This window comes from Macaca mulatta, chromosome 5 (assembly GCF_049350105.2).
Source record: "Macaca mulatta isolate MMU2019108-1 chromosome 5, T2T-MMU8v2.0, whole genome shotgun sequence".
NCBI lineage: Eukaryota > Metazoa > Chordata > Mammalia > Primates > Cercopithecidae > Macaca > Macaca mulatta.
In genome coordinates this window covers 172,181,678-172,207,131 of record NC_133410.1, presented here as the reverse complement: position 1 = coordinate 172,207,131, position 25,454 = coordinate 172,181,678, and the positions used below count along the sequence as shown (strand labels likewise).

The 25,454-nt window shown below is 35.9% G+C and overlaps 1 protein-coding gene across 3 annotated transcripts in view; it reads left to right on the top strand.

Moving 5' to 3' along the window:
* The window catches only part of MARCHF1 (membrane associated ring-CH-type finger 1), a 317,618-nt gene that overhangs the window by 243,832 nt on the left and 48,332 nt on the right, over window positions 1-25,454 (top strand). For all 3 annotated transcript variants that reach the window (XM_078002722.1, XM_078002721.1, XM_028848862.2), the window contains one exon: window positions 14,967-15,147. In XM_078002722.1, the coding sequence (XP_077858848.1) occupies window positions 14,967-15,147 (181 nt within the window). The remainder of the gene's footprint in view (window positions 1-14,966; window positions 15,148-25,454) is intronic.

Genomic DNA, 25,454 nt, shown 5'->3' with positions numbered 1-25,454 from the left:
TCAGAAGTGTCTGTGTTTGGCGATAGATTTTAGTGTCGACGTTAAACTGAGAACTTTCTTCTTTCCCTGAAGGTTACCCAACAAGTGCTAATCAAAACCTCTCCATGTTCTGCCTGATTTTTACCAGCTTGTTCTTATTCGGCCCCTCTGAGGCCCACTTTAACAAATTCTGATGTCTTTATTTTAGAAACTCTTTTATCTAAATTAGATCATGACTCTCTGGGGGTGTAACCAAATTAAAATGTTTTGCCACACAGTAAGAGGGTCACAATGGAGGAAAAAAAAAAAAAGAGGAATAAGGAAAAAATAATCATTACCAGAATGAAATAGAAGCCATATATACTGTCAAAATGCCCCGCACATCAGAGGACTCCTTGTTCCAATCAGCATCCCACAGTCTCAAAAGTCCACCAGTTAGAGCTAGAAAAGCCCAGAGACATCATCTCACCAAGTGGTTCTCAACCTAGGCTGCGTGTTACACTCACCTGGGAATTTTTTTTTAATGCTGCCAGGATTCCCTCCAGATGGCTTGAAAGTGGTGCTTCAGCATGGGTACATTTTTAGAAGCATGCCAGATAATTTTAATGAGCAACCGAAAGCTGAGAACCACTGATTTCTAGCCTAATCTGAGGTGGACAAATTGATGCCCAAAAAATACGTGTGTATGTGTGTGTGTGTGTGTGTGCATGTGCGTGTATAGCAAAAATATATATGGAACAGGAGGTCTCCTTGAGTGTGTCTCTTATAATTTAGACACACCAAAAAAGAAAGCTGGGGGCTAGCGACTGGTACAAATTTATTTTCCTTCAGCTCCTGAAGCCATCTAAAATATAGGACAATGGTTCTCAAACTTGACACACTTATTGATGGAAGTAGAAAATACAGTGGCTTTCAACAGCCTTCATCTTGGGATGACCTCAAATTTCTCATTGGTATGGAAAATTGCAATTCATTTTCAAATGACACTTTGCGGGGGAAGCTCTAAATCCATGATTCTGTAAGTAGAGTCCCTGGACTAGTAGCATCAAAATCACCTCGGAAGTTTTTAAACATGCAAATTATGAGGCCCCAATCCAGATCTATTGAATCAGAAATGCTGGGTGTGGAACCTAGCCATCTAGGTTTTAACTGACCCTCCCTGTGAGTCTGATGCATGGTAAAGTTTGGAAACCACTGAAGTAGAGAATACAGATAATAAAACAATCAATTGCAATAGAGTGTGTTCACTGTGCATGGGGATAGGTAGAGGGCTTTAGGGAAAAGGAACCTAACAAATCTGTGAAAGGACAGTAAAAACACAAAGCAGAATAAAGGAGGTGAGCATTTGTTTGCTGAGCTTCTGTTAAAAATTATTTGACATACTAAATACGCACATATGTGTTTGTGTGTATATGTGTATATTGTGTGTGCATGTATGTGTGTTTTCATCAAGGACAGACTGCATATATGTGTAGGCCTAGGCTAATGTGTATGTTTTTGTCTTTGTTTTTAATTTTAAAAGCTTAAAAAGTAAAATTAAATATATATATTTAATATTTAATTTTATATTAAATATAAATAATTTTATAATATTAAAATTATATATATATATAATTTTTTTGAGACAGAGTCTTGCTCTGTTGCCCAGGCTGGAGTACAGTGGTGCGGTCTCAGCTCACTGCAACCTCCACCTCCTGGGTTCTAGTGATTCTCCCTGCTTCAGCCTCGCAAGTAGCTGGGGTTACAGGCGCCCGCCACCACGCCCAGCTAATTTCTTGTATTTTTAGTAGAGACGGGGTTTCGTCATGTGGACCAGGCTGGTCCTGAACTCCTGACCTCAGGCGATCCACCCGCCTCAGCCTCCCAAAGTGCTGGGATTACAGGCATGAGCCACCACGCCCAGCCAAAAAATTTTTAAATAGAAAAAGCTTGTAAAATAGGAATAGAAAGAAAGTACATTTTTTCAACAGCTAAACAATTTATTTCTGTTTTAAGCTAAGTGTTATGACAAAAGAGTCAAAAAGTTTAAAAACATTAAAAAGTGTATAAAATAAAAAAGGTAAAGTAAGCTAAGGTGAACTTATTACTGAAAGAAGAAAAATGTTTTTTATAAATTGAGTGTATCCAAGTGTACAGTGTTTATAAAGTCTAAAGTAGTGTACAGTAAGGTCCTAGACCTTCACAGCCACTCACCCATCACTCACTGACTCATCCAGAACAACTTCCAGTTCTGTAAGCTCCTTTCATGGTAAGCGCACTATACAGGATACTGCTTATTACACTTGTCATTACTGTACATTTTCTATGTTTAGTTGCTCAGATACTTATTGTTGTGTTACAGCTGTCCACAGTATTCAGTACAGCAACATGTGGTACAGGTTTGTAGCTTGGGACCAACAGGCTCTACCAGGTAGACTAGGTGTGGAGTAGGCTACACCATCAGGTTTGTGTGTGTTCACTCTGTGATGTTCACACAACGATGGCATTTCTAACGAGGCATTTCTCAGAACATATCCCTGTCATTAAGGGATGCATGGCATGACTGTACTTCATAATGAAAAATTTTGACCAAGAAGGATAAAGGTCAAAAGATAATGAAAGGACAAGGAGACAAAATGAAGGACAGGCATTGCAAAAGGCTCAACAGACAGTGAAGAGTGTTGAGAAGAGTCAAACAAACCTACAAATGCAGGGATTTGAAAATGCAAATGATGCAGTTTTGTCATTACGTTTGCACCAATCAAATAAAATGTGGTTCCTTCCTCTAATTTACATTTTCCCAGTGTATAGGGAATCCAGAATGATTCTTACATCATTTAATTACCCCAATTATTATTATTATTATTATTTGAGACAGAGTCTTGCTCTGTCACCTAGACTGGAGTGCAGTGGTGCAATCTTGGCTTTCAATGGCAGATGATAAGGTAAACCAGTTTTATCTTCTGGGAAACTGTAGCAGAATCTCACATACCTAAATAGAATGTCTAAATACACACACTTGCATAGAGTATAGATGTATACCATAGCTGACATGAAATATGTTTTATATACTTAAAATTCAGATAATACAATATATTCCTAGAATATCAGTGTATCTGAAGGAGGAGGGGAGCAGAAAATACTTTTCTGTCCTTGCAATGACTAAGTATATTGGGATATAAAATTAATTGTAGGGTTGGCACCTGCAAGTTTATATTTCTGTAAAAACATAAATGACAGTATGTAGAAGTCTTTTGGTTACTATGGAAACAAAATGCTACAAAAGTTACTCTGGAAGCTGGACAGGAAGGGAACTAGACCCAACTCAGTATCTACTGATAACTCATGGCATGTTTCCAAATCATTCAGATATATAACTCTATCAAATTTATTCATGAATCTATTAATTAAAGAATGAGAAAAAAGTGAAGTAGAATTAGAAAAATATAATCTTTGTATTTTAATATTTGTATTGATTATTAGTTTGTATTTACTAGAAATAAAATTTAAAAATAGAGAAAACTACTATTTTAATATAAACTTAACTGCAGCATCACTATTTCGATTTTGATGTTTCCTTGTAACCTTTTTCCATGAATGTAATTTTTAAATTAAGATTATACTGTGTTTTGCATTATATCACTCAATGACAGAGTTTACACTTCATACACAGCTTTTGGAGAATGAAAGGTATCAGAAAAAAGTCTCAGTGGTTTTGCCTAACTGGAAATTCCATTCTGTCAGGATTCTGAATAAATAAGCTTTTGTAATTTTATTTTTGTAAGGCATTTTCATTTGGTTCCAGAAAATTATATTTTGTCCTATTTGAAAGGTAAATAATTGGGAAAGGGCCAGGCGTGGTGGCTTATGCCTCTAATACCGGCGCTTTGGAAAGCCAAGAAGGGCGAATCACCTGAGGTCAAGAGTTTGAGACCAGCCTGGCCAACATGGTGAAACCCCATCTCTACAAAGAAAATACAAAAATTACCCGGGTCTGGTGGTGCATACCTGTAATCCCAGCTACTCCGGAAACTGAGACAGGAGAATCCTTTGAACCCAGGAGGCAGAGATTGCAGTGAGCCGAGATTGCACCACTGTACTCCAGCCTAGGCGACAGAGCAAGACTCCATCTCAAATAATAATAATAATAATTGGGGTAATTAAGTTATGTCAGAATCATTCTGGATTCCCTACACACTGGGAAAATGTAAATTAGAAAGAGGAAGGAACCACATTTTATTAGATTGGTGCAAAAGTAATGGCAAAACTGCAATTATTTTTGCACCAACCTAACAAATTATATGTTTGTAATTTTACTGCTATTTTGAGAAATATCTTTTAAATATGATCATTCATTGAACTATCTCAAACCCAACAGAGTAGCAGCTCTGAGAAAGTCTGGACTACTTCCTTATTCTTTTCAAGACTACTGTCTCCACGCTGAGTAACTAAGTCAAAAATCAAATTATGAGCATGATTGTTTTCAAGTGGTAATTGTGGGGGCAAACAAATGCTCAGAGGCCCTGTAAATAGATGACTTTTCTTTTTTTTTTTTTTTTTTTTTTTTTTTTGAGACAGAGTCTCACACTGTCACCCAGGCTGGAGTGCAGTCATGCAATTTCAGCTCCCTGCAACCTCCGCCTCCTGGGTTCAAGTGATTCTCCTGCCTCAGCCTCCCGAGCAGCTGGGATTACAGGCACGTGCCACCTCTCCTGGCTAATTTTTGTATTTTTAGTAGAGATGGGGTTTCACAGTGTTGGCCAGGCTGGTCTTAATCTCTTGACCTTGTGATCTCCCTACCTCGGCCTCCCAAAGTGCTGAGATTTCAGGTGTGAGCCATCAGCACCCAGCCAATAGATGACTCTTGAGCATCTATCCCCAGGAGCTTAATTGAAAGCCTAAAGTCAGCTTGGTCCATCCTTTGCTCTCTTCCTCCATAGCTCGTCCCCTTTCCTTTTCCCAAATTGATGCCTAAGTTCTACCAACTCTAAGTTTATAAAATATCTGTTCTCTTTTTCCATTTCATTCTCACACTATGACACTAGCTTTTGTTCTCATTGTTATTGACTTTGACTATTGTAATAGTCTCTCCCTGTTTTCCCTTTTCTTTCTAATCTAACATGCCAAATTAATCCTTCTAATAATTTTACTTTTTATGGGCAAATACTTTATTTATCTTTATTGTGGTTAAAAAAACACTTAACAGGAGATTTACCCTTTTAATAAATTTAAGTGTGGAGTACGGTATTTACTGTTAGCTATAGGCACAGTGTTGTACAGCAGATCTCTAGAACTGAATCATCGTCTTGCGTAATCAAAAATTACTCACATGGAATAACAACTTCCCATTTTCCCCTCTCCCCAGCCTTTGGCAGCCACTATTCTACTCCCTGTTTCTTTGTGTTTGACTATTTTATACATTTCATGTAAGTTGTATTATGTGATATTTATCCTTCTGTGAGTGGTTTATTTCATTTAGCATAATTTCCTCAAGTTTCATCCAATGAACAGCCAATCCTGTAGCAAATGGCAGTATTTCCTTCTTTATTTAAGGCTGAATAATATTTCATTGTGTATATATACCACATTTTTTGGAGACAGGGTCTTACTATGTTGCCCAGGATGGAGTGCAGTGGCATGATCAAAGCTCACTGCAACTGCAATCTTTCGGGCTTAGGCAACCTTCCTGCCTCAGCCTCCCAAGTAGCTGGGACTACAGGCATATGACACCACACTCCACTAATTTTATTTTATTTTTTACTTTTAGTGAGGACAGGGTCTCACTGTGTTACCCAGGTTGGTCTCAAACTGAGGTCAAGCAATCCTCCTGCCTCAGCCTTCCAAAACGCTGAGTTTACAGGCATGAATCACTCGCCTGGCTTATACCACATTTTCTTTCTCTATTGATAAATTGATGGACATTTAGGTTGTTTCCATAGCTTCACTCTTGTCAATAATGCTGCAATGAACATGGGAGTTCAGATACCTATCTGAGGTCCTGATTTCAATTCTTCTGTATACTTAGAAGTGGGATTGCTTGCTCATATGGTATTTCTATTTTTAATTCTTTGAAAAACCTCCATGCTGTTTTCCATAGCAGCTGCACCGTTTTTATTCCTTTTATTTATTTATTTATTTATTATTATACTTTAAGTTCTAGGGTACATGTGCATAATGTGCAGGTTTGTTACATATGTATACTTGTGACATGTTGGTGTGCTGCACCCATCAACTCGTCAGCACCCATCAACTCGTCATTTACATCAGGTATAACTCCCAATGCAATCCCTCCCCTCTCCCCCCTCCCCATGATAGGCCCCAGTGTGTAATGTTCCCCTTCCCGAGTCCAAGTGATCTCATTGTTCAGTTCCCATCTATGAGTGAGAACATGCGGTGTTTGGTTTTCTGTTCTTGCGATAGTTTGCTGAGAATGATGGTTTCCAGCTGCATCTATGTCCCTACAAAGGACACAAACTCATCCTTTTTTATGGCTGCATAGTATTCCATGGTGTATATGTGCCACATTTTCTTAATCCAGTCTGTCACTGATGGACATTTGGGTTGATAAATATATGAAATATGTACTAAATATTGTATTTAGTTGGAGTAAGAACTTTCATGTTCTTTTCATACTTGGCCACATAATGTTACCAAATTACCCAGTCAATCCTACTTCTAAGCGTTGGCTGAAAACATCTTCTATGCCTAGTGTATTCTACCAACATCCTTCTCCATCTGCCATGATTCTACCCTGAATTCAATTCCAATTCCCATGCCACACCTTCCATTAAACTTTAACCACCCTCCCCTGACCCCAGATCTGAGATGATCTTTCTCTCCTTTGCATATAACAGCACTTGATATGGCACACATCCCATTTTAAATGCATCCTGCCTAATTTTGCAGTTGTCTGATGCATAAACTGTCATAGTATAAACTTCTTAAAGGAAAAAGACTGAAACTAATTCATCTTTATATTTATCATAGAACCTTATAAAACCTTGCATATATACATATGCAACAAATTATTTGTTAACTGAATGAATGAATGAGTGAATACATGAATAAAAATTGATCATTCTTCACTCAATGTGGTTGGAACTGCTGTAAAACATCAGTGTTTTTCACTTACTTGCCTTTGTAGAAGAATTCATATGCAAAGGCATGTTTCTAATTCAATGCATTTTTGGTTATCTGTAAATAAAGTGCCTGCTTTGTCAATTATCCACGGCAACTTGAGACTTTCTTTGATGTAATGCTCAGCCAGATAAGATTAATGAGTGGACAAAATTGAAAGGAAGTCATGGTTGAGGATGAGCTTACAAAAATTCAAAGACTTAGCCATCACAAAAGAAAAAAAGATCAGAAAATCAGTTTGAATTAAGAATTTCTGCCACATGCAGAAAATAAAAAGAGTAAAAGGTTATAATTGCATAATTTTTCTGATAGCTCTGTTATTATATATATATGAAAGCCTTCTTCTGTATCTGACCACATATATTTCTTTGATTATATCTACATATTAAAGCCAAATGAGTTTTTATTATCTGTCCCTTTGTTTGCCATTTTACTTCAACGTATGCAGCTAACAAAAATTTAGCCTAATAACTTTAAGCACACTTGCTTAGAAATATCTCTAGTTTAATTTTGTCAGTCTTACAAATATACCTCAAAAGATCTCAAAGCTGATATAAAATGAATATTTATGACATATGCAAATGTAGAGAAAATCATAACCTTCGGATATTCATTCAATATATATTATCTATTTACTTATCTACAAGTCATCAAAATAGTAAGGTAGGATCTGGAAAGATAAATGGCACTGGGGAAACTCATTTCCTTTATGCAGAAATACATGGTCCTCTAAGCTAACCAATGAGTATAGAGAGGGCAGTAAAGCGATGGTTAACAGGGAAGGGATTATCCTAAAAGACACCATCTAGCTTTTAATTTCTCCTGATTTGGAGGATTTGGACAGTCTGAACTGATCTTGAGATAAATAAGAAAGATCTATTCTATTGCTAGATACACTGACTGGGACTCCTAGGGCTACACACGTCAATAGAGGGAATGGGGGAATCTAATGTATTTCAAGAGCCCATGGAGACCTTTCAGAAAGTCTTCAAAGAGCCTCTGGCCCACTATAAGACTGAACCACTAGGCTAGATGAGAATAGAATCTCAGTGGGAATCCTCAGTCCCAAGCAGAATTTAAAATCCTAGTATCAGTGGCATTGAACCATCTCCAGAGGGGATGAGACACCCAGGGTAAGCAATTCCAATAGCACCTTCCCAATCCATTTCAGAATTCAATGTCTATGAATTCAAATAAGACTTGGCCTCCTCTGCTTTCATTATTGACCAAGCAAGGTGATCATTATCTTCTTCTCCGCTGTTTTCCATCACTGTGATGTCTGGTGGGGGAAAAAAAAAATGTGGCTGATTACTTGCGACTCTTGGATCAGCTCCAGAAATAGTTAGGAAAGCTAGGGACATTGCCATGTCATTGTCTTTGTTGTTGATCATTCCCTACAGCTCTGTGCAGATGGTCTGAGGTTTTGACCAAGTCAATGGTGACAAATTAGGGCATGAAATTAAACTCAGGAAGTCATGCTATGTAGCAGCTTTTTTGAGTTGAAAATATTCCTTTGAGAAAACAAAACACTTTTTAAAAATCTCATATGTATGAAGAACTGTCACTCATCTGCAGATGTAAAAAAAGAGTACATATTCAGAGTGATGAAACTTATGATTACAAAAATAATATTATCTGTTAGTAAAATATTTTTATTCTTATATCATAAATGTATTTTTAACTTGAGTTTTCAAGGTATTTTAAATCTCAGGCTGAATGATGGCCTAGGATATCTATCTTCATTTTTGTTAAGGAAACCTTTGAAATCTGGCTTATAATACCTTTTTGTTTTAAGTACAAAAATGCATGCTGGCTCCATGTCAGTAAGAGTAGCTGGAAACAGCTGTTAGTCGGAATGATATTAACTACTGTCCATCTTGTTCTCTGTTTATGAAGTATGTTACTTCTCCTTTCTACTGCAGATCAGTTTGCTTGACTTCCTCTGTTGCTCAGATAGGGTATAAAATTGTTACACCTCAGTTTAGTTCCTTAAATGCAAATTAAAGGGTTCATGGTATATAAAAGGATCACATATTTCTCACTTTCACTATAAGTGAATTTTCCCCAAACATAAACAAAACACTGGTCATTGGTAACAACTTCTGAGAATTGCCATATCCTCTGACTAAGCTGGCTTTTTTTGGTCTATGTTCTGTAAATGTTTAAATAGAAGCTTAATGAAAGCCAGTCCATTATGGTCTAGTGCTTTGCCAACTTTATCCTGACTTCTTAACATTCTCATAACTTAAATTACTCTGAATATCAATACAAATCCACAGAAAGATCCTGCCTCCACAAAATTATTAAACATGAATTTATTCAGCTCATAATTCCAGAACTTGCATGAATGAAACAGTTAACAAACAACAGAGACTGTTTATACGTGTGGTATATGCTTTAAGAGCAATGGCAGCTCAAGAAATAGGAGAGAGCATTATAGAGAAGGAAAAACTAGGGGCTGTTTAATTAGGGATGTGAGTCTGAAATTTAGATGAGTCTTAATTTAGATGAGGTGTTATTAAAGGAGGGAAAATATCAAAGGTATGAAGAACATACTTGAGGAAATTCTCAGAGACAGACTTTAATATAGAGAATGCAATACACTCAGGAAATAATCATCTGACCATTAATTTTAAAAAAGACTGCTTTTAGTAGACTATTATGCTATAAAATGAGACAAGAGTGGTCATAGACTATTAATAAGGATTAAATTAAGTGATCAATTAAATGACAACACTTAATAATCATGAAATAATTGATTATTAATAATTATCACTTAATTGGTCATTTACTTTAATTCTTACTAACAGTCTGTGATCACTATTCTCCCATTTTACTGATGATGAACTTGAAACACAGAGATTAAGTAATTTAACACGTATAGATGGGCGGAACAACAAATATAATGCTAATTGTATTTTCAATAGCCACACCAGTGTCTCCCAACATTTTTTAAAACATGCAAAACATGATAACATTTGTGAGTCAACCAGGGTGAACGGACAACACACCAAGACCTCAAAACTGCTCTCTAAGCTGACAGGAATCAAGATCTTGGCACAGCAGTAACTTATTTGTGACAAAACCCACAGCTTATTAGCTGTTAAACTCTGTACCATGCTACTGTGGTTGTATGTCAGAGACTCGTGGAAAATATGCCTGCATAGGTAAGGTAAACTCAAATTGTACAAGCTCATATGAAAAGAAGGTGAAGCAGTTTGGGTTTATATGATTGGTGATAGAGTTCTTGAAGAGTGGCAGTATATTAAGAGGATCTAAATAACTGCATATCTTAAGAATGATTTCCTAATGGAAGGAAACAGTCTTAAAGATACTTTGTGTCTCTGTTGACAATTCAAAGCCACTAAGACATAGTTGTGGGGAAGAAAAGGAAGAAGATATGAAAGACACTGAGGTGTCTGATTTTCTTTGCATATAGCAAGAACCAAGAAAATGTGCGTGAATGAAATGACTATTGAGTGAATTTAACAATTCCAGAGTTGCATAATACTATGGCCCTCACAAAGATTTTTTTTTTAAGTGATGAGTTTAAAAAAAAACTTATGAAGAAAAAAATATGATTCTACCAGTGTCAGGAAACCTTGGCAAAGGATGGGGACAGGGAATACTAAAGACCATTTGAAGATATGTAACACCAAAAAAAAAACCCTACTTTTCTTAAAACTGAAACATTAAGGCAAGAGATGTGAAGCATACACACACACACACACACATACACACACACCAATCTAAAATTTAATTTGCTGCATAGCATTATGTGGTCTGCTATTCACAGATAGCTAGAAATTATGTAAAAGTAAGAGTTTATTCAGTCATAAATGGTGAAAGTCTCAACATATGCTAATTAGATTGCAAGCAGACTGGTAAAATACTAAAATGCCAGTAACATCTGTGAATTCAGCTTGTAACTGTCACTAGGTGACAGATACCAATGTGGATCACCAATAATTTTATAGAATCATTCAATTCCCAAGCCCCAACTTCCCATCAGGTAAAAATGTACCAAAATTATGAATATTTCACAATGAAATTTTATTACATTATTGAAATCAGCTTTTCTACACAATTATTCTGTTAGAAAAGCGTGTTTATGTTTTCATTACTGTGTTTCCACTTATAATTCAGTGATTGTGGTTTTTGTGAAGTATATCAATTTAGGAATTATTTAATTCTCTCTTTAATGGCACTATCAAATTATTTTTATTTCTAGTAGATATTTGAAGTTGATATTTAGCTTTTAAATTCATTTAGAACAATCTCAACATGGTTTGAAAAGACTCCTGGGGTTCAACTTCAGCCAGATAATTTGGAAAAATTTCAAAATGCTAAAAATATGTAAAAATAAATCATGTGAAATGGGAATGAAAAATGAACCAAGTTTTTTATTTCCCCTATGGGAAATAACCTTAATTTTATGACAAAATGATATTGTTAGTGGTGCTTCAGGTAGTAGTTTTAGCAGAAATTTTTAAAAACAACTTTATGAGACATAAGAAGCTGGATGAAAGTAAACTGGTCAGGTCAGTTTGAACTCAGTAATCAGTGGGGTCTTTGTTTAAAGCAGTTTATGAATAAATTACTTTTTCAAAGTCAATGAAAAAATCAGAACTGCAAAATATTTTTCGTACCTATAGAGCATTTGACACAATCTTCTTTTAGTGATGAACTTATCTGATAGCATTAACTGCAGTTTTGTTTTGTTTTTTTTTTCAAATAAGAAATTTTGTTCTTGGAAGCAACAGGAATTAATGCCAGGCCAAGCAGGGTTTTCATTTTTATTGTGTGTTTCTCTATGTACCTTTACTTGAGTTTTATTGTTAATTGCAGAGGTTAGAGTGATTCATTTTGTAAAATTTGTTTTTATTATTGTCAATAATATTAATACATTGTCTTTAACTCAGAATCACATGTGTACTTTAAGGCAGAGATCTGTGAACATTTTCTGAAAGGGTCAGATTGTAAATATTGAATTGAATCATTTTCCAGATAGTAAATGTTTTAGTTTCTACAGCCAGATGGTCTCTGCAGCAACTACTCAACTCTGCTGTTACTCTGCAAACACAGCTCTAAACAATACATAAACCAGTGGGTAAGACTGTGTTCCCATAAGACTTTATTGATTAAAAATATTCAGTGGACAGAATTGGGTCATAGTTTACTGACCCCTGGTTGAAGAGATTTTCTTTCTGTGGAGGCAGGAGATGGATGTCCAAGGAGTTAAGAAATATCAAACTCTTATTGTGTATAATTCATTAGATTTTAGTGGCTCCAAATGTAAATATTACAACTTAAGTGTTGGAGACGCCTCTATTTACTTTTACTGACTGCTTTTGTAGTAAGTCATTTTGTTGACTGAATTCAATTCTATTCAATTTACCTCTACTGAACATCTATGCTATGACACTAAACGGGCAACAAGCATGATACAAAGTGTAACAAGTCCAGTTTCTGAGGCCTAGGTTTGGAGAGAAGCTATTTCAGGTTATTATATTAAAAATAGGCACTCAGATAATTTTTAATTTTCCCTTAACACATTGGCCTTTCATATGTAGTGCTACACCCAACGCGGCTGCTTCCTAAATTAGTTCAGGGGGAAGGGGACATTAATATTGACTTTCCCTGTGTTCTCATCCCAGCACTTCCACCCCAGAACTTTAGATGGCAGTGTTCCTTTTTGCTCACTTTATTTTTACTTAAGAAATTCATTCAAAATCCTGGTGTACTCTGTCATACTGTTTTACTTTGAGGTCTCGGGGAGTGTTGGGTTTCAGTTCCTGTATCTTTCTGCACTATCTGAGTGAGCAGCCATTTCATTTCCCCTGGGGAGAGAGCTGCTGTATCTATATCTATACACACTTTATACACTGTAAAGGAAAGAACAGTAGCAGTGATTCATACATTCTTCCAGTCTGCCATTGTAACTTAGGTGAAAAAAGTAATTATGTAGATTTTCTTTTTTAAGTTTAAATGTTACATTGAACATTAATGTTGCATTTTGTAAAATTTTGTTTTAGATTTAGGGCCTACCTGTGCAGGTTTGTTACATGGGTGTATTGCATGCTGCTGAAGTTTGGTCTTCTAATGTTTCCTTCACCTAAGTAGTGAACATAGTACATCATAGGTAGTTTTTCAAACTTTACTTCCCACCACCCTCCCCCACTTTAACAATATCCAGTGTTTATTGTTTCCATCTTTGTGTCCCTGCGTATGCAATATTTAGCTCCTACTTATAAGTGAGCATATGCAGTATTTGTTTTTTTGCTTCTGTGTTAATTCACTTAGGATAAGGGCCTCCAGCTGTATCCATGTTTCTGCAAGAGACATGATTTCATTTTTTTATGGCTGCATAGTATTCCATGGTGTAAATGTGCCACATTTTCTTTATGCAGTCCACCACTGATGGGCATCTGGATTGATTCTATGTCTTTGCTATGGTGAATAGTGCTACAGTAAACATATGAGTGTCTATGTTTAACAAATTTAAAGCAACATTTCTAATGAAAGTTATTAACAATGTCTAACTGCTGGTTACATCATTCAGATTATTAAAGGGCTGAGATTTGAATTCACCAGCTAAAGTTATGGGAGACTTGTCTTATCCAAAGAGAAAAATAAATTACTTTTTAAAACCTGAATATGAGATAAAATGATTTTAGACTGCAAATCTGTGAAACTAGAATTCATAGTAGTTCAGAAACTGATTCAACTCAATTCATTGGTAGATGTATTTATTAGCATTTTTAAACAATAAGATTTGCTGTACTCAAATTTTGTGTGATCAGTGATTTTTGTGATTTTTTTAGACAATGATGATTATTGACAGTTTAGACCATTTGTTGTGACCAAATAGGTGTGCATCTTCCTAAGAACATATCTGTAATATTTTCAAGCTAAGACTTCTTGTATTAACTTCGTTCCTTCATTATACCTTAAAATTTTTTGAGAACTTTTCCACATTGGTAAGATACCATATTTAATAAATTTTATGCCATGGTCTGATATTATTGAAGTAACACAATAAAGTTTACCAAACTATAATATTCCTTAGAATACTTAAAACTCGTAACTTTTATATATGAAATCGCATAGATAGTATCCTATTAAATAGATTAAATTGGAGACATAGCACAATAGTGGTGCTATTAAAATTGACTTCCATGTATGAATGAAATGACAGTGCATTGTTGATGTGCTGGTGTGTAATGCACAACTTATTACATGATTTGAGTCCAGCAATGACCATAAAAGTAAAAGTCAATTAATACAGGTTGAGTATTCTTTTTCCAAAATGGTTGGAGCTGGAAGTGTCTCCAGTTTCAGTTTTTGGGGGATTTTGGAATATTTGCATATATGTAATAAGATATTTTGGGTAGGACTAGAAGTGTGTTGGATTGGGGATTTTTTTTTTTTGATTTGGCAATATTTGCACATATATAATGAGATATCCTGGGGATGCAACCCAAGTCTAAACACAGAATTCATTTATGTTTCATATATACCTTGTACACATAGCCTGAAGGTAATTTTACTTTTCCCTTCGGAGTACTGAATAAACTTTGGGTTGTGCACCTATGTTTTGACTAAATGGAATTTTCTACTTACGGCATTGTGTTGGTGCTCAAAAAGTTTTGGATTTGGGAGCATTTCAGATTAAGGATTTTTAGGTTAGGAATGCTTAATCTGTATTGGTCATAGATTTGGTTCCAGCATTAAAGTTGGAGTGAAATGTCCAAGTGTTCTGAATCTTAGGTTGCTGTTTCTAACAGCCCTGGTATAAGCAAGGGCAGAAACAACACAGGTGAGAAATGTTCTCTGGGAAATCTCATGCTGGCTGCTGCGTCTTTCCACAGAATCTGTCACTGCGAAGGGGATGAAGAGAGCCCCCTCATCACACCCTGTCGCTGCACTGGGACACTGCGCTTTGTCCACCAGTCCTGCCTCCACCAGTGGATAAAGAGCTCAGATACACGTTGCTGTGAGCTCTGCAAGTATGACTTCATAATGGAGACCAAGCTCAAACCCCTCCGGAAGGTACAGTATCAATAGGAATTGGTTTGGGAGGGACCATTTGCAAAGCAGACTTGTTTTAGAAATCTATTCCCTTTGCCAGTAAGAGTCTTCTAATATGCTAATATGCATTAAGGGTACGTGTCTTGTGTTGAGCTCATTGCACAAAATTCATCCAAGGGTTTGCAGATAATCCTTCCTTTCTTCTGTGTTTTTTTTTTATTTTTTTTTTATTTATTATTATTATACTTTAAGTTGTAGGGTACATGTGCATAACGTGCAGGTTTGTTACATATGTATACTTGTGCCATGTTGGTGTGCTGCACCCATCAACTCGTCATTTACATCAGGTATAACTCCCAGTGCAATCCCTCCCCCCTCCCCTCTCCACATGATAGGCCCCGGTGTGTGATGTTCCCCTTCCCGAGTCCAAGTGATCTCATTGTTCAGTTCCCACCTATGAGTGAGAACATGCGGTGTTTGGTTTTCTGTTCTTGTGATAGTTTGCTAAGAATGATGGTTTCCAGCTGCATCCATGTCCCTACAAAGGACACAAACTCATCCTTTTTGATGGCTGCATAGTATTCCATGGTGTATATGTGCCACATTTTCTTAATCCAATCTGTCACTGATGGACATTTGGGTTGATTCCAAGTCTTTGCTATTGTGAATAGTGCTGCAATAAACATACGTGTGCATGTGTCTTTATAGCAGCATAATTTATAATGTTTTATATTCTAGAGCTTCTGATTGATATATTACCTTCAATGCTTTTTTAAAAGTGTGCGTACATAATAGATGTATATATGTATATGCATGCAAAATGTACTTGTAATTCGATGTAATTGAATTGATGAGAACTATGATAGTATTGTGCTTACGGAAGCCAATTCCCAAGAAGGTTACATGATACATTGCCTTAAGCAACATCGACTCATCAAATTTCTTACAAGTTATTTATTAGGTAATAGAAGAGAATGATTTCTTCTATAAAGTGTATACTATTTATGTTTGCTTTTATTTGGGAATTGGTTTAATGCCTCATGTGTAATTAGAGTAGGTAGAAATAAACGATACTATTTTCCATATTGTGCATCAGGCTGTAAGAGAGAGGTAAGTGTATTTTGTATCTATGTTTGTCTTCAAATTCCTCATTCGTGTTGTATTTTTCTAAAGAAAAAAGGTAAGACTGTAAGTCAGATACAAAGTTAGTGTCTCACTCAAAGCCGCTGAAGAACAACTTGTAAACAATACAAACAAGGACGATGAACTTTATATAATTCATGTTTGATAGCTGGACTTCTGGATTTTAGCATGAAACTTATTTATCTTCTTGCCTAACTGTAGCCTCACATATACGGCTGCCTTAGTTTCCAAGGGAGAATATTAAGACCACAGTTTAAATGATGAACCATCCTAGAGCTGCTTTCTTTATTTAAATTGAATGCAAAGCGAAAGTTATAGGACATTGCCTGGAAAGAAACACAATGGGTTCCAGAATGAGCAGAGTTGAAACGCAAACAAGAATATTCTAGTACATACCTGATTGCTGGCTAACCATTGCGATTCTTCATTAATTCTGTAAATTGTATATAGAGAGAATCACATTCCTTGCTTTTGCGGTAGCCTCAGTTTTTAAAATCTACAAATGGTTTATAGCCATCGAAAATAACGCATAGAATTCATTTAGGATATGCATGGTCTTTTCTTAACAATGGAGTGGCCTGAGTGCTGCAGGGTAACACTGTTTTTCTAGGGCCCAGAGGTATCAATGCCAGAAATAGAAATGGACCTTGATTCCTTGCCCTTTGTTTCGTCCGCTGGACAGATGCTGAACACTGTCTGCGGTAGTTAAATGACATATTGTACTCCATGATTTTCTAAATGTCTTTTCTTAGTCCTCAGGGAACTACAAATTATTTCATAGAATCTATATATTTCTTCATTTTTTTCTCATCTTAAATTTACATGAAATTTTCATTTCAACTTTGTCAAATACACTCTTTTAATTTGAGGGCCACAATCTAGGATAATAACATATTCTAATTTTCTCTTCTTTACTGTATCTATCACCACTACTCATTTTTTGTTTAATTAAAAAACATGATGCTGAGAAGAAACTTGAAAAGTCTTTTTATTACACTGCCAGCTTTTGTAGTATCTAGTATACCCTTTCAATATAACTTTCATCCTTTATTAATATTCCATTCCTAATAATTTACGACTCTCTCAGGAAATCTTTTTTTTTTCCCTCAACAAACACACTAATAAACCAGAGAAAGGCAGCAAATATTTCTATCTTTTTAAATATTCATGATAATGGATCAGGCACAGTGGCTCACACCTGGAATCCCAGCACTTTGGGAGGCTGAGGCAGGAGTATCCCTTGAGCCCAGGAGTTTGAGACCAACCTGGGCAAAAAAAAGTGAAATCCTGTCTCTACCAAAAAAAAAAAAAAAAATTAACCTGGCATGGTAGCACACACCTATAGTTCCAGCTACTCAGGAGGCTGAGGAAAGAGGATCCCTTGAGCCTAGGGTTTCAAGGTTGTGGTGAGCTATGATTGCAGCACTTGCACTCAAGCCTGGGTGATGGAGCCACACCTTGTCTAAAAAAAAAAAAAAAAAAACAATTCATGATAACGAATGTGTCACAGCAATCTAGTGGGCACCTATGTACCTACTATCTATTGATTAATATCTTAGTTTCTTCTAAAAAAAATCTTCTTTGATTAATTTGAATAATTAAGTTGAATAATTTTATTGATTATTAATATATCAATATGTTAAGCATTGATGAAGGACAGCATTTCAACATTGTTTTTAATAGCACTTGTATATGTATAGGGGTGTTAGAATCTGATCCAAAGGTTGCTTCCCCAGCACCCACAGATGTATTTTATTTGAGCCATGGGTTAGTTACCAACGTTTAAGCACGTAATTATTTCATGTGCAATTCCATATATGTGAATTTATTTGAAAAATCACAGTATCTGGCTTTACTGGAACCACATTCCCATATGACAACAACCAGTGGAGTCAAGTGGTATCTAGCCCCTTTAAAAAGGGACTTGCTTTCAAATTCTTCACAGTTCTCAGCCTTCCCGCTCTTTCTGATCCTGAGACCGTGTGCCATCTCCACTCATCTGTGTACCTCTGTGGCACTTGTGTAGGGATCTGAATCTTCAACTTCTTTTCTAACACATGAGTCCTAGACATGAGGAACATGCCTTCTATTCCTCCCTCCATGATGCATAGGCTTTAAAAACCTAGAGAAAGTATTCCAACGTCTCACTTTCCCCTTTAAAAATATGAGGCACTGGAATAATACTTAAGAGGCAGTAATCATAATGATGACCTTCTCAGTCATCAACCTGAGTCATCACATTCTGAGGTGATACAAACCATACAGATATGAGGCGTTTTAAAACTGTTCTAGTTGGGCTATTTTGATGGCACTAAGATTCATCAACAGTTTTCTTTTGGTAGTTTCTAAACAGTTACAGAGAATGCTAGGTATAGCATTGGTTAGAATATATTTGAAGTACATCCAATTAATTGCCTTCAACTTGGTAATTCTATTACAGTTTATAACATTCTAAAGAACAACCCACATGAAACAATTAATTTAGCTAATGATGTTGAATTTCTGCCATTAGCCAATGCAGGCAGGAGATTCTGTTTAGATGAAATGACTTCTTAAAGTAGAAAGGTACAATTCTGCATAGAAAGGTGCAAATCTTCATAGGCAAACCTTGGGGCTTAATGGTTAGTTTCTAAAGATATCAGCAAAATGTTAACTCATTAATTGCAACTCTTACTCCACCAAAATCTAGTTAGTAAATTCATCAAGGTATTTTAATGTTTCCAGAAGACAATCTTTAAAGTGAAAATAAAATCAAGTGCTTATTCAAGGAAAAGCAATCTTCATCATCTTTAAGTCAGTAGCCCAGCTACTTTTCTAACACTCAATAAAAGTCTCATTAATCTGCTAAGTTATCCAGGGTCAGAAATAATTCTGAGGGCTCAGAAAAGTCAAAATGTCACACACAAAGAAAGCATAGTGACCACTCAGTGCAATTGGAAAATGCACTCAAGATCAACTAGGAAGCATAAACTAATTTCCTATTCTGAAGCTGAAGAATTGCATGGAGTTCATATTTGAGTTACTCCTGACTGGGCGAAATCAAATGTTAAATATGAAACCAAGTTTATGAGGATAGCAAATACTACTGATAGCTTTCTATCTCCCCAAATATATTTTTTCTATTTTTATATAGAAACTATTTGGCAAATGTACAATACAGGATATGTAACTCCATGCATCTTTTTATCTCTTGTCTCATTTGTAGAAATAAAATAAGATAATGAATAAATTATCTTTGCTTTAGTAATGCTTATGTTGAGCCATATACACTAACCATTTTTGTAGATCAAAAATAGTTGAAAATTGGAAAGTTCGTAGAATATAAGTTCTGTGTGAATTAACTATGTCAAATAAAAAAAGTAGTCATCTTGGTATTTCTACTTTTCCACTATAATTATTTACAGTGCTGTAGTTGACATGCCTATTTTTAAAAATGAAGAACTATCTTTAACAAACACTGTTAATTCCTTCCTTGCCTTAATTTGATGTAGCATTCATCTTTCAAAAGAGCCAAGCACTGGTGCAAGTTACCATAGCAGGTTAACTGCCCCAAATTTGTTATTGATTATTTGATGATTATTATTAATGATATCTTATCATTAATAACCTTAAAATTGAACAGAAAAAGGGATAAGACCAGATTCCTAGCTAGAATCTTCCTGCACCCTTTGAATGATGTTGCCTAATGACAAAAATAAATTCAAAATGCATAATTTTCTTACCATTAATGGGAATTTGCTATTTCACTGACATGACCACCACATACTGAATTCCTTCTATGGGCCAAATATTTAGCATATATCATTTAACTAATTCAGTTTTCATTACAATCCTATTTTATGTAGGCATATCAAGACCCTTTTACAGAGGGGAAAAATAAAATATCATATCAAACTCGCTCAATATCACACAACTCAAAGCTCCCTGATTCTAAAGCATGTTCTCATTGCACTGTGCTACTCTACCACCAAATAGCTGAGACATTCTCTCTTTAAACATCAAAACTTTAATTCTTACTTAAATCATTCCTGGTAGAAGTCTTTTAAAACAAATCATTCTAAAAATTTTTTTTCTGCAGTCATCTTTCTTAAACAAGAATATTTTACCCAATGTATTTTCCTCATATCTCAAGTATATCATTGTATTCACACCAATTATTTTTCAGGTTGAAAACATTAACAACTTCTATATCTTGAAATACATATAAGGCTGTTTAATTTCACTCTGCTTTCTACATCCTGCTATGTTTTAAAAGCCTTTCTATCTGGGTTTGTTGTTTCTCTTTCTTCTCTGTTCTCAGAGCATCAGCTGTCATTTCTGTTTCTCCAATAGTCCTTATTCAACATTTAATGTAGCTACTCCTTTTCTGCTTTAAACAACATCGACACCAAGAGTTAGGGCTTACAAAAATGGGTCTACAGGGCCAGGTGCGGTGGCTCACACCTGTAATCCCAGCACTTTAGGAGGCCGAGGCAGGTGGATCACGAGGTCAGGAGTTCGAGACCAGCCTGGCCAACATGGTGAAACCCCATCTCTACTAAAAATACAAAAAAATTGCCCAGGTGTGGTGGCGAGTGCCTGTAATCCCAGCTACTTGGGAGGCTGAGGCAGGAGAATCGGTTGAACCTGGGAGGCGGAGGTTGCAGTGAACCAAGATCATGCCGTTGCACTCCAGCCTGGGCGACAGAGCAAGACTAAATCTCAAATAAATAAATAAATAAGGGTCTACAAAAGACAATTCTGGATAAACTTCTGTTCTTTTGATCATTGGCAAGAGTTTTAGTGTGCATGGACATTCTGAAATCATTCTATGGTTCTTTGAGTTATCTTTGGCATTCTTTTTAATTAATTCTCAATTTTACTTAAAGTACTTGGGATTACATGATAAGAAAGCCCTGAGCAATGAAGTTTTGATGTCTTCAGGCTATTTCCCTATCATAGGAACCCAATTCTGTGGAGCAGATTTGCTATTCCATTTATTCACAAATATATAAGCCTGAAAGCAATGAAAATTTCTGCCATAGTATAGCTTAAAAAAAGCTTTCCTGCAATGCTTGCAAAAAAAAAATTCATACAATTCACAATGCATACTCATTTCCATTCTATTATTATATGATGCCTAAGGGAAGTCTAAATGACTGAGAATACTCTAGGGAACATTTCTAGGGAAATGATTTTGTTTTCAAACCTATATTCTTCAAATCAGCCAGATAAATTTTCCACAACAAATTTCTCACTGTCCAGTGGTGGTATTGTCTACAGTCAAACGCCCCTCCCTTTACTTTCTCACTGCTTCATTCGTTAAAAAAGAAGAGTCCAGTAGGCTACTTAAGCTGTTTGCTATGAAAAAGACAAAATAAGTAGACTACAAAATAACAAAAAATTATTAAAAGTATTTCAACTTGATGGGAGCATTAATCATGTTACTGATTTTTTGTCTTTGTTTTGTTGTTTTTATTTGTTTTATTTCCTTAACTCTTAGAAGGACAATTCTTGCTCTTAGAAGTACAATTGGTATTTCAACTAAGATAATATTCCAGTGTGAATAGATTACAATGCCAACATGTATCAAATAATTAGGAGATGAAAAATACAGGTGTCTCATGATTTACTCTAATAGAACTTGGGATTTATCACATGGATTGTATCTTTTGCCTTTAAATAAAATACTAGTAGGTCAATTCGTCTTTTGAAATTTCAAAGAAATTCACCTGAGATTGGTATTATAGAGTAGCTTGTTCAGATAGAAATATTCTTCTCTGGGCAGCAAAAGAGCTTATTCTTTTGGGAACCATCCATCCATAAACATAGTTCTCCCTCTAGTCAGAGTTCAGTTCACATCGCCAGCAAACTATGTTCTGAATGATTGTTCTGAGAGACCTCCAATCATGCCCAGTTTATTAATTCTCTCAACTTACTGTATTATCTACTATATGCCAGTCATGTTCAGTAGTGAACAAGATAGAATAAAACCCTACCCTCAGGGAGCATATAGTCTACTGCAGAAGGATGGAACAAGATGAAAGAATTTTCTGTAACTGCGGAGGAAATGGTACAGGCAATTCAAAGAGAGAGCTGTACACCATCATATGCTTGATCTTTGTAAGACAATTCATAGCTAAAGATATGCAAAGCAAAAATAAAGCCAAAAATGTTATAAACACATAGAAAATTTAATGTCTCTCTCTTTTGTTCTCTGTGCTTCACAAAACCAGGACTAATCAAAAAGTGTTATTTAGCAGTTAAATATCCAGGACACTACTGGGGAGAGAATTGGGAATACAGAGCAGGATTTGATACAGGCTGTCACAAAGTAGCCTTAAATAAACAACTGCTGAATAATAATTGTTGACTGGATAGATTAAATGGAACTTGTTTTTAGTACTTCCTTATTAGTAGATTGATACACTACTTTAATTCTGTTAATTGTTTCTTTCTTTGAAAACTATTGCTGGGAAAACACAACCTCACTTGCTTAGTAAGAATGTCACTCTGTGTTACTATTACAGATATGAAAGTAAATTCTTAACTATAAAAGGATACAGATCCACTTCTGAGAAAAATTCGTTTTTTATTTTAACGAGAACTAAGAATACACAAGAACTAACAATACACAAAATGGAGCTTCTTTTATTCTGGTTTTTGAAACATAAACTATGTTTAAAATGATGAAGTCAATATTCCAATGATCTATATGGAAAGCACAAAAAGCATCAAGTTAGAGTGTGCAGAAGTCAGAAGCATACACACACACACACACACACACACACACACACACAATTACAACTAAAGATTTCCCCAAAGCATCATCTTATGATTGAGTTTTAAATTAATTTTACATTTAAATTTTTATTAAGTTAAATATATTTCTCTCTCAGCTGTGGAGATGTTTTTCTTAATTTGAGGAAGTTCAAAATGCAATTGAAAGCTATATTAATAACCAAGCAGAAGAAAGAATTTCAGAGCTTGAATACTGGTCTTTTGAACTCACCCAGTTAGATGAAAATAGAGAAAAAAAAATTGTAAAAATGAACAAAGTGTTCATGAAATATAAAATTAGATAAAGCAACCAAACCTACAAATTAGTGGCATTCCTGAGAGAGAAAGAGGGACGTAAACAACCTAGACAACATAATTTAGGGAATAATTCAAGAAAATTCCCCTAATCTTGCTAGAGGGATAGACATCCAGATACAAGAAATCCAGAGAACATCTGCAAGATACTATATAAAATGAATATCACCAAGGCATGTAGTCACCAGACTGTCCAAAGTCAACATGAAATTAAAAATCTTAAAGGCAGGCCGGGCGCGGTGGCTCAAGCCTGTAATCCCAGCACTTTGGGAGGCCGAGGCGGGCGGATCACAAGGTCAGGAGATCGAGACCACAGTGAAACCCCGTCTCTACTAAAAATACAAAAAAAAAAATTAGCCGGGCGCGGTGGCGGGCGCCTGTAGTCCCAGCTACTCAGGAGGCTGAGGCAGGAGAATGGCGGGAACCCGGCAGGCGGAGCTTGCAGTGAGCCGAGATCGCGCCACTGCACTCCAGCCTGGGCAACAGCGTGAGACTCCGTCTCAAAAAAAAAAAAAATCTTAAAGGCAAACAGAGAAAAAGGTCATATTACATACAAAAGATAACTCCATTAGGCTAACAATGGACTTCTCAGAAGGAATCCTACAAGCAAGGGGGTATCAGAGGCCCATTTTCAGCATTCTTAAAGAAAATAAATTTCAGTCAAGAAGTTTATATCCCACCATACTAAACTTCACAAGCAAAGGACAAATAAAATATTTTCCAAACAAGCAAGCACTAAGAGAATTTGTTACCACTAGACCAGTCTTATAAGTGATCCTTAAGGGAGTTCTATTTTTTTTTTAATTTATTTAAACACACAACGTGCAGGTTTGTTACATATATATACTTGTGCCATGTTGGTGTGCTGCACCCATCAACTCGTCAGTACCCATCAACTCGTCATTTACATCAGATATAACTCCCAATGCCATCCTTTCCCCCTCCCCCCTCCCCATAATAGGCCCCGGTGTGTGATGTTCCCCTTCCCAAGTCCAACTGTTCTCATTGTTCGATTCCCACCTATGAGTGGGAACATGCGGTGTTTGGTTTTCTGTTCTTGCAATAGTTTGCTGAGAATGATGGTTTCCAGCTGCATCCATGTCCCTACAAAGGACACAAACTCATCCCTTTTTATGGCTGCATAGTATTCCATGGTGTATATATGACATATTTTCTTAATCCAGTCTGTAACTGATGGATATTTGGGTTGATTCCAAGTCTTCACTATTGTGAATAGTGCTGCAATAAACGTATGTGTGCATATGTCTTTATAGCAGCATGATTTATAATCCTTTGGGTATATACCCAGTAATGGGATGGCTGGGTCATATGGTACATCTAGTTCTAGATCCTTGAGGAATCGCCATACTGTTTTCCATAATGGTTGAACTAGTTTACAATCCCACCAACAGTGTAAAAGTGTTCCTGTTTCTCCACATCCTCTCTAGCACCTGTTGTTTCCTGACTTTTTAATGATTGCCATTCTAACTGGTGTGAGATGGTATCTCATTGTGGTTTTGATTTGCATTTCTCTGATGGCCAGTGATGATGAGCATTTTTTCATGTGTCTATTGGCTGCATGCATGTCTTCTTTTGAGAAATGTCTGTTCATATCCTTTGCCCACTTTTTGATGGGGTTGTTTGTTTTTTTCTTGTAAATTTGTTTGAGTTCTTTGTAGGTTCTGGATATTAGCCCTTTGTCAGATGAGTAGATTGCAAAAAATTTCTCCCATTCTGTAGGTTGCCTGTTCACTCTGATGGTAGTTTCTTTTAAACATGGAAACAAAAGAACAACACCTGATACCACAAAGCCACACCTAAGTCCATAGTCCTACAAAGCAGCCCTATAAAACAGACCCTATAAAGCAACCACACAATAGAAACTACAAAGCAACCAGCTAACCATCTCATGATAGGATCAAAACCTCACAAATCAACATTAACCCTGAATGTAAATGGTCTAAATGCCCCATTTAGAAGGCAAGTTGTATTTTAAAAAAGGAAAAATAAAACACACTCATTTGTCTGCTTTCTTCAACAGACCCATCTCACATGTAACGACACACATAGGCTCAAAATAAATGGCTGGAAAATTATCTACCATGCAAATG